The sequence below is a fragment of the Wolffia australiana genome, chromosome 15 (genome assembly GCF_029677425.1).
Source record: "Wolffia australiana isolate 7733 chromosome 15, ASM2967742v1".
Lineage (NCBI taxonomy): Eukaryota > Viridiplantae > Streptophyta > Magnoliopsida > Alismatales > Araceae > Wolffia > Wolffia australiana.
Genome location: NC_135849.1, coordinates 14,400,001 through 14,413,965, shown reverse-complemented (window position 1 = coordinate 14,413,965; position 13,965 = coordinate 14,400,001). Strand labels below are relative to the sequence as shown.

The 13,965-nt window shown below is 43.1% G+C and overlaps 3 protein-coding genes across 3 annotated transcripts; 1 reads left to right on the top strand and 2 right to left on the bottom strand.

Annotated features, from left to right (window-relative positions):
- The first annotated feature begins 3,339 nt into the window (after positions 1–3,339).
- On the top strand, positions 3,340–4,183 carry LOC144712605 (uncharacterized). Its single transcript, XM_078586854.1, has 2 exons — positions 3,340–3,784; positions 3,856–4,183. Exons 1-2 carry the CDS (start codon positions 3,366–3,368, stop codon positions 4,004–4,006), a joined length of 570 nt encoding a protein of 189 aa, XP_078442980.1. The 5' UTR covers positions 3,340–3,365; the 3' UTR covers positions 4,007–4,183.
- On the bottom strand, positions 4,093–10,047 carry CAC2 (acetyl Co-enzyme a carboxylase biotin carboxylase subunit). The gene is made up of 17 exons (XM_078586852.1): positions 9,897–10,047; positions 9,762–9,804; positions 9,351–9,685; positions 9,072–9,213; positions 8,239–8,337; positions 8,019–8,075; positions 7,334–7,405; positions 6,741–6,830; positions 5,942–6,001; positions 5,513–5,698; positions 5,343–5,435; positions 5,118–5,199; positions 4,933–5,039; positions 4,693–4,768; positions 4,514–4,560; positions 4,369–4,431; positions 4,093–4,290 (listed from the first exon to the last, which is right to left on the bottom strand). Exons 2-17 carry the CDS (start codon positions 9,801–9,803, stop codon positions 4,234–4,236), a joined length of 1,608 nt encoding a protein of 535 aa, XP_078442978.1. The 5' UTR covers position 9,804; positions 9,897–10,047; the 3' UTR covers positions 4,093–4,233.
- A 230-nt stretch (positions 10,048–10,277) lies between these two features.
- On the bottom strand, positions 10,278–13,674 carry LOC144712604 (CDT1-like protein a, chloroplastic). Its single transcript, XM_078586853.1, has 8 exons — positions 13,502–13,674; positions 12,295–12,653; positions 12,095–12,214; positions 11,774–12,005; positions 11,033–11,557; positions 10,796–10,958; positions 10,605–10,695; positions 10,278–10,515 (listed from the first exon to the last, which is right to left on the bottom strand). Exons 2-8 carry the CDS (start codon positions 12,645–12,647, stop codon positions 10,455–10,457), a joined length of 1,545 nt encoding a protein of 514 aa, XP_078442979.1. The 5' UTR covers positions 12,648–12,653; positions 13,502–13,674; the 3' UTR covers positions 10,278–10,454.
- Positions 13,675–13,965: the final 291 nt, after the last annotated feature.

The window sequence follows — 13,965 nt, the reverse complement described above, 5'->3', positions numbered from 1 at the left end:
AGATGAAATTTAGAGAGAGATAGAGAGAATAAAGGGGGGGTCCAAGCTTAGCTTTCATGGGCTCTTGAAATGATATCCCCCTTATTTATACTTCTTTTTGATATTGTCATAAAATTAGTTATAACTTTAATTTATCGACTGACATCTATAAATCTCATGTGTGTGACCCTCTAGGGCCTATGTATCACTCTGGTGAATAAATTTAGTGACTCAAGACTATTTATTGACCAAAGTTATTAGTTCAATATATTGAAATATTGATTAATGATCACTTAACCTGATTGATAGGTTTATTCACCAGTTTGTGTGATTCCACACTACACCTAATGCTATAGAAGATATGGAGGATTGTATCTCTCTCATGGATCCTTTACCATCATCGGCTATCGTATACATACAACCTTTTATCCTTGTTAGACTCCCAAAATAACTATGGGTACGGTTAATCATTAAAGCATAATCTATCATTCTAGGTAGTACTAATTAATAACATGCATCATATGGAGAACCTCTCCTACAACATATCCACTACCTTGACCAGGGCATTAAATGCATCTTCTTCCTTGAGTCAATCTCCTTTCAAACTAAGGGTGTATGATGACATCTTGATCATCCAATCGTCTTCATGTACATCTTAATTATACCTGAACTAATAATAATTTGAATCTTGTGATTAAGGTTTCATAGTTCGTGGTGTCTCAGATCTTAGGATCACTTACGTGAATGTGACATGAATGAAATTTATTGATAGTCAGGTATAATACCATTTAGGGATTTGTTCGGATCTATCAAACGAAATCTTTCCCTAAAGAACAGTAAGTATCCATCCTTATTGTCTCTACATTAATGGTCATAGGATTAGTTATATTTATCATAAAAGTAAGATTATAAAGTGTAGTTTCTCGAAATTTCCATATTCATCTCAAGTGTTTTGAAAATGAATATTTTGATATTCATTATCATTCAATTAGTCATTGGATATATGCAAGTACTTCATTATAAACATCACACCATAATAATACTAACTAAATATGTATTTCAATAAAATTAATTATGACATATAAGTGTGATTGGCTTGAGGGCCAGATAATATCTAACGGCTCTTACATTAGTTGTGGTGGCGTTGGGCGCAAAGCAGCCTCCACATACATACAAATAGCATTGATATGGTCGTAACATTACTTAATAAGTTAAATAATTAAAATTTTTCTCAGTTTCCAAAAAAATATGAATATTTTACTTAATAAGTTAATGAGTTGGAAAATCTCTCATCTTATTTCCCGAGTATTTTAATTATATTAAAATTTGCAATCTTATTCAATGAGTAAACACTTTGATGCAATAATATTGTTAAACCTAGAACTATTAATTAAATCAAAAGATTTAAATGGGCTGGAATACATGATCCGGAGATCGGTGGTCAATCGTCAAGGTGATCCGGAGGTGGGCGCTTAGATCCGGAACTTTTCAATATGATTGATTTATTCTATTGATCGTGGAGTGTGCTATTAAGATTTGATCGATCGGATTGAATCTCCGTTCCTTCCCGTCAAGATGCCTTATCCTATCGAGATATAATAATCTCAGTTGAGTAAACTATGGTAGAATGAGGCTAGATCAAGGACAAGTTTTATATATATTAAGAGAGAACCCCATTTTAGAAAGATAGATAGATAGTACTTCTGATACCTTCGTCTTGTCTTCTTGTTAGATAGAACCTGATGGTCGTTTCATCGATATGCCGCTCTGTTCTCTCGCTCTAAATTCTCTACACATCTATCTTTTTTCCTATCTCTATCTCTCTAACTATCTTTCTTTCTTTCTATCTCTATCTCTCTCGCCATCTTTCCTCCTTCCAATCTATCTATCTTTCTATCTTTCTATCTATCTATCTTTCTTTTCTATCTATCTTTCCTTCCTTCTTCCTATCTATCTGTCTCTATCTCTCTATCTTTCTATCTATCTTTCCTTCCTTCTTCCTATCTATCTATCTATCTATCTCTATCTCTCTATCTATCTATCTTTCTCTCTCTATCTCCCTATTATCTTTCCTTTCTTCTTTCTCTCTATCTATCTTTCTATCTCTATCTCTCTATCTATCTTTCCTTCTTTCTATCTATCTTTCTGTCTCTCTCTCCATCGTGCTTAATAGACGAACGAATCTAGGCGCAGAGGAGTCAGACCCGTAATGTCCGTCAGATGTGTGGCCGCTCGTGCGCCGATGTCTGCTATCTTGTCACGCAGAACATATGAAGCAAACCGCTTTCCCGGCTACGTAAGCTCTCTCTCTCTCTCTCTCTCTCTCTCTCTCTCTCTTTCTATCTATCTATCTATCTATCTATCTATCTCTCTCTCTCTCTCTCTCTCTCTTTCGTAATCATCTCTGTAGACGGAGAAGCGCGGCACTGCACGGAGGCAGTAATGAGGTTTTCAGAGATTATGGAGATTAAGAGCGTTACAGACCTTCAGAAGCACGTCCCTCTCTCTCCCCCTGACTATCTGTCTCTCTGTCCCTGTCTCGCCAACGGGTCGCGTATGTTCTCGCGTGAGCTCCGAGCGCCCCGTATCAGAAGCCTCTCTGCTTCCGCCAACCCAATGCCGGCAGGAGAGACGTGACCCTCGTTCAACTCTATCTGTCTCTCTGAGGGAGGGAGTTCCCGATACGCGCACTTAAATGATTCGGTAGATAGAGAGAGAGAGAGAGAGACAGCGGTAGATGTATCGGTTTGCAGGACGCAGAACTAGTCTCCCACACGATAAGGACAAGTGGAAGGGGACGAGAGGGTCAGCAGCGCCTTGAATTTCGCCCTTCTTAAACTTGCTCTCCCCGTCGAGATGAACGGAATCGGATCGCCGAAATTAAGCCCACTAACGAACAATCGTCGTAGTTAAGCTGGTTACTTGCGTTCGGCGCACACCGATTTATCCTCCCCTCCCCGACTTAAACATAAAACAGCGGGCAATTTTAAGCTCGGTCAACGCCTGGAGGGGACGCGTCCAGCGTGCCAGGTCAGGAAGGTACTCCGAAGAGGAGAAGAGATGGGCCACCCTCGGCTCTCAACTGTGTGTGTAACAGAGGATGGCGACGTTGATGCCGACACCCATTGGCTCGCCTGTGTTTTACTTGCACGCGCCTCTTTACATCCCTGCCCGCGTCCGGCCAGCCCCCGGGAGCGCCATCATCATCATCATGGTATGTAGGCATGTCGGCATGTCTCTCTCTTGGTGGGTGCGGGAAAGGCGAGATCTTTGGCAATAAAGAGCGGCGGGGGCTACGCGGATGAATCTTCAGAGAGAGTTGGGGAGAATTGGAGGGGGTATAAGCTATAAGAAGGGTAGGGCGGGGGAGGGGGAGTGAGGAGAGGATGGCGAGGAACTTTGGGTGCGAGGGGGCGGTGGGGCTGGGGATCGTCGCGGCGATGAGCGGCGGCGGGCGGGCGGCGGCGAGCCCGCTGTGGATGCCGCGGCGGCGGTCGCAGCCGATCCCAATTCTCTCGGCGCGGTCCAGGGACGGCGGGGCCGGACCGCGGGCTCGGCGGGCCGAGCCGGACGACGAAGAGGAGGCCGAGGCGGTCGTGTCGGAGAGCTACACCTGCGTGATCTCGCGCTTGGAGGGCGCCCCGGTGTCGAAGAAGGTCTACGAGGGCGGTGGCGGCGGCAGCGCCGGCGATCTCTGGGTCTGCTGCCCGCCGCTGCTCTTCGAATCGCCGCCGGTCGCCGAGTTCCTCCGCCGCTGCTTCCTCTGCCGCAAGCCCCTTCACGGAATCGACGTCTTCATCTTCGGGTACTCCCTCCCCCTCCAATTCAATTCAATTCAGTTCAATCTAAGATAGCCATGGCTGTTGACTGGAGCAGGGGAGAGAAGGCCTTCTGCAGCGCAGAGTGCAGGAGCCGGCAGATGGGTAGCGAGGAGCAGCAGCGGTGGACGTGGCGCGCCGGCTCGCCGGCGGCCGCGCGGAGATTCTCCGTCTCCCCCTGCGCGGCTCCGCTGCCCGCCGCCGCCTAGCGGCGGTCTCCGCCGGCGACGGGCGGCGGCGATGAGCCGTAAAGCTTGCCCCTTTACAACGTGCTCTAATTAATTGATCTTAGAGAAACAAGCGAAACCCACCAGCGCGAGGAGGGGCTGTCTGATAAGTTTCTCGCCGTTACAGAGATGTCTAAAAAAGGAGTTTTTTTTTTTCGAGTCCGGGAGTTGCTGGCTACTGCTACGACTTGCCTGCCTTGTTTCTCTTCCTAGGCCTTCGTCGCCGCGAGGGATTTGTTCGGCTGCGACGGCACCAGCGACTGGGGCTGCCGGGTGAGATTAAAATTGCGATTAGACGAAATGTAAGATTAAAAATCTTGAATTTTTTGTTAAGAGGAATTTACCGCGGCGAGTTCTTGTTCGTGCTTCTGGATGAAGGCGGTGTCGACTTTGCCCGCCCTAAAATCCTGCAGTCAAGTACGAATTTTGCCGGTCAGTCCGGGGAAAAGAAAAAGAACAAGATAGAACGGAAGAACAATCCTTTTATACCTCTACATCGAGGATGAGCTTGTGGTAGTCGATCGTCGTGGGGACTCCTGGGATCATCAATTCATCATACCATTAATCATAATCAGGAAATAGGATCGGTGTTTTATTTTGTATTTCCTGGTCAGTGATTTTCGACTATCGAAAAAACTGAGTTTGTCTGAATGGGGATCCGAGGAAACCTGTGATGATGGTTTCGTTGAGAGCCCTCTTCATCCTGTCGATCGCTTGCTCCCTCGTCGGCGCCCAAACGATGAGCTGTTACACGATGAAACAAGAATAACAAACGAGTAGTGATCAATATGTGTAGAAGATCAACAAGTATATCTACACAAGGGCATGAAAAATGGAGGAGAAATCTCGAACTATCTCCATGAGCACTAAATTAAGCAACTTTCAGTTAAAACTTATCAAGCACAGACCTTTCCGAGCAGCGAGTCGTAGCTCGGAGGAACAACGTAGTCGGGATAAATGTGGCTGTCCATCCTGACGAAAGGCCCTCCGGATGGAAGATAAGAGGTTATTCTTCCTGCGATAACAGTATTTCCAGTATATTAAACGGGAACACATTAAAGCACTGTTTGGAAATGTGTGGGGTATAACGTACCAGGTCCAGGACGAAACCCTTTGAAAGCGTCTTCTGCATTGATACGGCACTCAATCGAGTGACCCCGGAGAACGATGTCTTCCTAAATTAATCAATAAAGAAAAGTTGGAGAGAAAAAACAAGAGCAACAAAAATCTGCCTCTGGTTTTTTGATTTCTTTAAATCAACGGTGTCTTCTCTTTTGATTTCATTTGCGTCACGTGAAAAAAACCTATCAGCACAAACCTGCTTAAAAGTAAGTCTCTCCCCAAGCGCAACACGAATTTGCTCAGCGATTAAGTCGGTAGATGATATCATCTCAGTTACCGGATGCTCGACCTGATATTTTAAAATATAATAAATTAATTGATCCAATAATGATCGGGCAAGTTGACGATGAACAAGTGAGGACATACCTGAATCCTGGTATTCATTTCCATGAAATAGAATGTGCCTCTTTCGTCTAGAAGAAATTCTATTGTTCCAACACCTATATAACCAATCGATGCTGCTGCTGCCACGGCGGCGTCACCCATTGCAGTTCGTAGCTCTGGCGTCAGTGCAGGGGATGGGGCTTCTTCAAGAAGCTTCTGATTTCTTCGCTGCAGCGGGGAAAGCCAAGCTGTCCGGTTAAGCCAAGAAAACCGTGGTTCGATTTTATAAATAACACATTCTAAATAAGAAGATAAGCTTCCATGGGATAGACTGCTTGATCTTCTCTGATAAATCTGTCACCAAACTTATTAAGAGACTGTCTCACAGACTCCGTTCCGAAGATCGATTCGTCTGATCCACCACTTCTTTCTTTCAAAGACCAACCATGAACAAAACACTGGCCGAAGTACCTGGATGCTACAATCGCGTTCCCCAAAGTGAACAACGTTGCCATACTTATCAGCAAGAACCTGCAGCATTTTATAGAGTTCAGAAATTATTACTAATCAACGTTTACGGAAAATAAACAAATATTTTGCTCCAGATATTCGAATGGGAAGAAAAAAAAGGTGAAGAAAAGAGAAAACAGGACAAGAGAGCCACTTCAAAAGGCCATAATAAAATATGATGAAATGGCCACGACGCCAAAGCATGCGATCACGGCGGGGGAAAAAGGTCCCCGTGCGAGGATATGCCAGAGAACTCGAATGATCATGTTAGAGACAAATACATCGACCACTTCTCTATTGCCAATGTAACGTTGATGCAATACGCAAATCCGAGTTTCCAGGGGCTTTATTCATAAAATGGGAATCAACTTAAGAAGTCTCTATTCATCTACTAAGACTTCCTTCAGTATTTTTTATTTGGTTGAAAGATTCTTTAATATAGTTCGCATTATCACAGTTGATGACATCTGGCCACATAGAACCGTTTGGCGATCCACCATTGAGTGGAGACTTTCGAATTCGCATTGATAATTGAAAAGTGCCAAGACGCAAAAAATGATCTAGCCGTGGTAGTGGAGAGAAGTTCAACAAGCATTATTTCGCTGCTCCAGTGAGATACTGAACGCTCAGGCACTGACCCTTTCCTAGAGGAACGCATACCCCACTCAAAATAAAATGAACAGTCATTTCCCTCACCTCATTAAAACATTTTAAAATTTTCCAGAATGAGTCTAATATGCAATCGCATAACAAGGCACACCTGAAATTCGATATGTCTAGGATTCTGAATAAACTTTTCCAAGTAAACCCCATCATTTCCAAAAGCAGCAGCAGCCTCGCTCTTAGCTTGCTGCAGTCAAAGGTAGGAAAGTTATGACCGGTACTCAATTTTGAGGAAAAAAAGCTAAATTATAACAGGAGAATATACATTCATATGAAACACGAAGGCAGGAAACATTCTCGTGTGTGTGACCAAAGCTTGATTCAGTAGAAAATTGGAAGAGAGTTCTAAGATTCGGCAAATTTTTTTAGCATGAAAAATATCCCACAAAAGAAAACTAAGTCCCTCCCTAAAATTCAGCACAAAAACTTTGTTCTTAAAACTGTGTAGTTAGACACGTAAAATTATATCGACAGGAGTATGCCTCATCATTCCTATTTTCTCTTTCAAACTGCTAATGCATTAGGCTTTCATTCAACTGCTGAAAATTCACCATATACAAATATTTCAATCTTTAAATATCAGAAAGTTACTGGAAGGCGAGCTTCTGAAAGATATGAAAGTGAACAATAAAAACGCATAGCATCCTCAATTCAAACAATCTAACGTCTTTAAAACCGAATGCCTCTTACTTGCAACAACTTAACAAATTCTTCAGGTTCCTTAGCCAACCTCATACCCCGTCCACCACCCCCAGCAGTAGCCTATTGGACATAAGAATAATAAGATATAGCGAGGTGAACAGCGCAATAAAAAGATAAAACGGAAAATAAGGAAACTAACAAAAGAACAAAAACATTTTTCATGGGTTTAGGACACTGAAGTGAGAAATACAGAGATGGCACAACGAAACTGTAATGAATGCTTGAGTCCTCGGAAGAAGATATGGTCGATTATGAAATCTAAACAAGATGACTTCATCAAGGCAAATTCAAGGATTGATTCGTCAACATAGATTTTCTTCGTTGAAGTAAAAATAACACCCCGGTTCGGACTTTCTTAGCAAAGGTTCTGTATTGGAAACAAGACACCAGGCGTCAAGCAGAGATGACAAGTCGTCTTGGATCTAAAAATGAGTTTGTATCTTTGATCACTAGAAAAAATGTCATTATCATTAAATGGTCAAAACCTGTGATAGCTATGAAAATTTTCTCATCAACAGGGTAGAAACAAATCATACATTGATTGGATTGACAAAAAGAGAAAGAGTACAGAAAGTAAGTGTCTCAAAAATTTTGAAGTCATAGGCTTCTCAAACAAGAACACATGGGAATCCATTTCAAAAATTACATTTATTTTACGAATTAAAACTTTTACCTTGATCATGACAGGAAAACCAATCTCATTGGCGAGCTTGACGGCTTCCTCTGTAGACTAAACCAAATCCTAGACTGGTTAGAGGAAATATAAACATCGAAGGACTCAATAATCTTCTGACTTCGACTTTCCCTGAGAGAACATGTAATAAAATATTCCGTTCTGAAGTGACAAACGTGCGTGATCATCAATTTGATAAATCCATCTCTTAGAGCTCTACCTGAAGTAATCCTTCACTTCCGGGAACAGTTGGGACACCAGCCTTCTTCATAGTTTCCCTTGCAGTGGCTTTGTCACCCATTACACGGATGCTGTCTGGCTGAAAATAACATCCGGGAATTCTTTCTTGCGATTAGTTAAAAATTTCAGGAATACATCTCTGCAAAGGGAATCAACTCAGGAAACGCATGAAAGTCGCTAATGTAAAGTTCGTTTTAATGCCCTATGTCATTGGATGCTCGCTGGCCAATATGGACGCAGATTCTCAGAAAAGCCCATCGTAAGACAAGAAGACAAAAACTTGATTGAAGGCCATTAAGGCTATTGTAAGCCCGCCAGCATTACTAGGACGAGAGTAGAGCCTTGAAAAGCATAATAGCCATGGAAACTAAAGGTTATCCCACTCAAAATAACATTATATCTCTGGAAGACATTTGAACAAGAAAAATCAAAAGAATTTACAAAGACATGTCCTCTATTGGAACCCAAAGCTACTTTTGCTCCTGCAACTAGAGATGAACTGCCAGAGCGTGAGCGGTCACTATGTTTTAAACAGTCTGAGAGGTTTTTAAAATTTTGTCAGGTTCTCAATTAGAAACTATAAAAGCATCAGACGAACCCAAACATCATCTCAATTTATCCCAAACTATAAAAGCATCATCTCAATTTATCGCAACTATACACGCAAGCGGGAGAATTTCGGGGATGTTCTTTGTTGAGCATTCAAGAGAACCCAAACAAAAACTATCTGGAGAAGATGTAACGAAACTACTGACAGATAAAGGTTCAGCAAGAAACGAGTCAAATGGCTATAACTATAACGAGGAGACTTACGTTAGGTCCAATGAAATTGATCCCGTGCTCTTTGCAGATGTCGACAAAACTAGCATTTTCAGCGAGGAAACCGTATCCGGGATGCAGCATGGTGCACCCTCGGCTAACAGCCGCCGAGAGCACATTTGGGATGAATAAATATCTGACAGAAAACAAAAACAAAAAAAATTTAAGCAACATTGAGATATGGGATTCGGCAGCTCAAGGAGAATTGATCTATGAATTTAAGCAACATAGGTGAAATCCAAGCGCAATTCATGCAAACGAGTCATCTCTTACGATTGACTGCTAGGCGCTTCACCAATGCACACAGCCTCGTCAGCCAGCCGGACATGGAGCGCATCTTGGTCCACAGTTGAGTACACGGCAACACAAGGTATACCCATCTCGTGAGCAGTTCGGATAACTCTCACCGCAATTTCTCCTCTGTTCGCCACAAGAATCTTCTCTTCCCTGCAAGTCGCGCCGAGAGCTCCGCCCCTGGGTTTGACCTTCCGGCTCGCCAGCGCAACATTCGCTCTAGGAGAACACAACTTCGGGAAGCTCGAAACACTCCCAACCATGAAGCCACAAGACGAGCTCTTGATTTCCTCGGCAGGTCGAACGAGGAAACCCTGACGTTTCCGCAGAGAAGAACACAAAGTTAAGAACACAAAGTTCAGAGAGAACGTCTACAATCAGAGGACTTACGAGCGGCGAGCTCAGAGATTTGGAAATCTTGGTGGTGTCCATCCTGAAACAGACGGAAGAAAATACGAAAACAGATCGAAACAGAAACTCTCCGGCGAGAACTCAAATGGCGGATCCGGAAACGCTCGATCAAACCTCGGACGAAGGTGAAGAAATCTTCGAGGAAGGATTGAAAGTTCGATGAATCCGAGGCGGGGCAAGCTTCACCCGCAACCTCGGGCGCTCCGCCGTAATCGTGCTGTGGTGAGATAGAGTGGAAGCGCTACAAGTGAAAGGCTCGCTTTCTCATCTATTTCACTGCTATTGGATGGGGGCTACCAAGAACACGTCAGCCTCTGTCCTGCCACGTCATACTACCACTTTTTTTCGATATTGCGTTTTAAGCCAAATTTTGATTTCCATGACACCGCCATCCCCGGACTTTCTACTATTGCATTTCTGCCCTTTTTGAATTAGATCCAGCACCCTCTGACTTCCCTATATTGCGTTAACGCCCAATTTGTTTTTTTCGACATACCACGACAAAACTGGACATGACAATTTCTCAGAATAAACTACAAACGAGTTGGAAATCATCTCTCTCTTTCTCTTGAATCTTAGCATGAATGCTCTTCTTACTTTCCAAGCTCTTATAGCTCTTGCGCCCAATTTTTTTCCGGTGATTCAACAAACCAGCTGCCAATATCTCACGTCTTAACATGGATTCTTGACGAGCCTGGCTAGAACAGCTTTTGGATCAGAAGCTCTAGAAATCCTACAAAGACATGAGAAACTAACAAGGATTAGAGAGATGCGTTGACTGATCAAGAAGAAGAAGAAGAAGAAGAAGAAGAAGCCACACACCAGTACAACGAGTCTCCGGTCGACATAGACTTGCAACGGATCCAATCAGGGACCAGCTCCTCTAACAGGCTGAGCTGCTCCTCAGCCTCGCCTGCACGGTAAGATAATATCAATGAATGGACGGATAGATAGAGTTATTAATTTATGGATACAGTGAGTGAGAGTAATGTTTTAATTTCCCTCCTACTTACATGGGTCTTCTACGTCGCAGTTGTAGGAGAGGATCTTGTGCACTAGCTCCTGCTTCGTGATCATCGTGCATGATGCACCAACGACCGAGTAGATCGTGTTGACTGTGCCCGGCAGACAGGCGAGCACTTGCTGACGTCTGCTGACTAGGGTGGTGGTATTTTCCTAATTATAAAACACAGATTTAATTTCATTAGTCAAGTTTAATAAAATGGAGCAACATGGAGAAGCATAAGTACCTGCTCTTCATCTGTGGGATCGTGGCAACCGTGTTCGCTGGAGTTTGACGGAGAGTAGAGAAGAACTCTCCGTGCAGAATGACTTGGTATCGCACTGAGTGGTCTTTTGGGCGTTGACTGTGCCGGTGTCTCTGTCGTCAATTTGACCGGGACTGAGACTTTGACCGGCGTTCTGCCATCAGCTAGACTGTTCACTTGAGCAAACTCAGAGCTCTGGACTTCACCTTCGCTGTGGGTCAAAGAATCATCATCCTGATGGGCAGACATGGTGTTTTCTTGGTGACTTGAAATAGAACACGACTCGGTCATTTGCTCATCAGGATCCGTATTTTTACGAGAGAAGTATCCCTTGAAAGATACTGGCAGATGAGTTGGATACGACAATGGGTCGCCTTCTGAAGGAATCAGCAGTGGCACCTGGGCTACTAAAGCAGGTGATGCTGAGGGAAGTTGGTCTGGAGATCTCACCAAATTTGTAAGGCTACCAAAATTTTCAAAAATAGGGGCCTCTGGAATATCAACATTCTGGAATGAAAAGTTTAAAAACATAAAGTCAAGTCATTCCGCATAGAAAATGAACAAGATTTTGAAACAAAACCAACAAGATTTTTCAACCTTGTCACCTTTTCATTGAAAGATGTATGGAATGCAAAAACGCTCCGATTTCATTTCCTAATCATCGATACATAATGTAGACAACTCAAAGGGAAACAGTTTAAAGGAAAAGTGGTTATAACATACCTTTGGATGTTCATTCAAGAAGTCCAGCAGCCTGGCTCGGAACGCCAGGCACAAGTCAGCATACGATGCTTGCTGCAATGTCGACAAGTTCTTAATCGCATCGACCTTAAGAGAAATCCTGATATCCGGTTTCATGCACTGACTTAATTCATCATGTACGAGAGTCTTCTCGATCTGAATGGCCTCAGGAAGTAAGAATTTAACTTGAGCGAGATAACTAAGGGAGAATTTCCTGGATGTATTCAATTAAAATTTAAAATTAGTACTAAGAAAAAACAAAAAAACTTTGCTAACAAATGAAAGCTCGTAATCAATACTCACTTCTTAGCCAATATTTCCACCTGCATACGGATATTGTGGAAACTGTTGAGTCTTTTCTTCAGGGAAAGAAGCCTCACAGATACGACCATCTGATCAAATATCTCCACTAGGGACTTGTACCTGTCATTAGATGGCTCAGTAATATAATCGACGGAATGTATGGCATATCGCAAAATACATCAATTGGAATAATTACTTACTTTTCCGATAGCTGACTTGTTTTTTCTTTCAAGGATTCTCTAGAGAGAGAAAAACTTTGCTCCACACTTGGGATATTCAAGTCATTAATGGAAACACCTCGCTGGTAGTCCGTCTTTTCCGAAATCACAACTGAAGGACCTTCTTCTATCCTGGATTGGGTACTGTAATCTTTATATTTTCTACTCCTTGGAGGCTGATTTTTTTTCTCCGGTGTTGGGGACGCAAGACTGTACACGTGTTCTTTAACCTCCACATCCTTTTTTCTCTGGTCACTGACTGAAGTGTGACCCTCTGAATGAGACGTTAACTTCTCACGCGTAAATTCACCCGTCTCCTTCTCGCAATACTCCATCTTATTCTGAAAGTAAAAGTAGGAAAATTATCGATAGGAAAATGTAGTCTCGAAATAGGTCAATTAAAGAAAAATAAAAAGGTAGGCAGCGGATGAACAGATTGGAATTAGACACGGATTCGTTCCCATCATATCAAAATATGGCACATTGATTATATACACATGGATCCAAACGATTCCACATTAGAAGATAGTATTAGCAAAATTTCATGAAATATATTGACCAAATCGTGAAGCTAAACTCAGAAATCGTGTTTGACAATTTCTGCCATTCATAAAAGGAATCCAAAAAAAATATGAAAAAACTGGGAGGAATAATCTAAGACAATTTCTGCCACCAATAAGATTGAGTATCGTGACACAGTTTTTTCATCCCTTCCCTTAATTTCCTCATCCATGTAACGCGGAAGATAAACATAACGGCGTGTCATTTTTTTTTCTCAAAACGTTATCAGGCAGAAGGACAACATCAAACCTCCAGTATTTTTACAGACATTTTCTCCCTTAGCCTAAGATAAAATTTATTCAACCCTATCCTAAGTGCCCTACAGTGTGAACCAGCGCATTGCGAGGCAACATAGGACAGGGCATTGTCCCCATGTCAACCAAATAAAATCAAGAGCGCGCCGGATGATTGCCAGGAAAGAAGACAACGAACAAATGGCCATCCATAGAGAACAAAATGATAAAAAACCGCGTCACTGTGCACGGAAAAAAAACCGCAACGCCATGTTTCGCCAAAGATCTCAACCACGATGCCAGTACCCTTTCAAGAATCACTATCAAAGAATCATCAAATGGGTTACGGGCATCACATAGAACAACTAAGATAAAGGGAAAGAGACGGGACGAACCAGACGCGATGCGCTGAAGAGAAGAGCTAGGAGGACGAAGAGGCAGGGAGGAGCAACCGCCGGCGGGTCGATGAAGACCTAAGATCGTAGATTTGAAGATCCCTACCTCGGCATCCAACACTTTGCAGTTTCCGTTCTATATATTGCCGTGATCGACTTCATTGCAGGGAAGGTTATCTTGCTTGGGCCGAGACTGAGAGTCCGATTTGAGGAAGGACCCAACGGGCCTCAACGGTCATATGCCTTTGTCGAAATACTATTTTAAGAAATCGGAAGGAATATCCACGTGGATGAGCTAGAGAGTGCCAGGTCATTCGGCGCTTCTTCCATGCGCGCTGCCACGTCGGCGCGTTTCCTGAACCGCCAATCTCTTGGTTTTTATTAAAACGGGCATGGTTAATGGTGAGGGGGCGGCCGGAGAAGAGAAGGAAAATGGAACAGAGTGAAGAGGTTAAGGCTAGGCC

Bases quoted from the DNA above. Each gene is read 5' to 3' on its own strand.
- LOC144712604 (XM_078586853.1), bottom strand. From the start codon at position 12,647: ATGGAGTATTGCGAGAAGGAGACGGGTGAATTTACGCGTGAGAAGTTA. The intron at 10,696-10,795 runs GTAAGTAGGAGG...CTTACCGTGCAG, and splicing joins CTGCGACGTAGAAGACCCAT to GCGAGGCTGAGGAGCAGCTC. The intron at 10,516-10,604 runs GTGTGTGGCTTC...ATGTCTTTGTAG, and splicing joins ACCGGAGACTCGTTGTACTG to GATTTCTAGAGCTTCTGATC.
- CAC2 (XM_078586852.1), bottom strand. From the start codon at position 9,803: ATGGACACCACCAAGATTTCCAAATCTCTGAGCTCGCCGCTC. The intron at 5,699-5,941 runs GTACTTCGGCCA...TCCCCGCTGCAG, and splicing joins AACGCGATTGTAGCATCCAG to CGAAGAAATCAGAAGCTTCT. The intron at 5,436-5,512 runs GTATGTCCTCAC...TTAAAATATCAG, and splicing joins AAATGAATACCAGGATTCAG to GTCGAGCATCCGGTAACTGA.
- LOC144712605 (XM_078586854.1), top strand. From the start codon at position 3,366: ATGGCGAGGAACTTTGGGTGCGAGGGGGCGGTGGGGCTGGGGATCGTC. The intron at 3,785-3,855 runs GTACTCCCTCCC...TGACTGGAGCAG, and splicing joins ATCGACGTCTTCATCTTCGG to GGGAGAGAAGGCCTTCTGCA.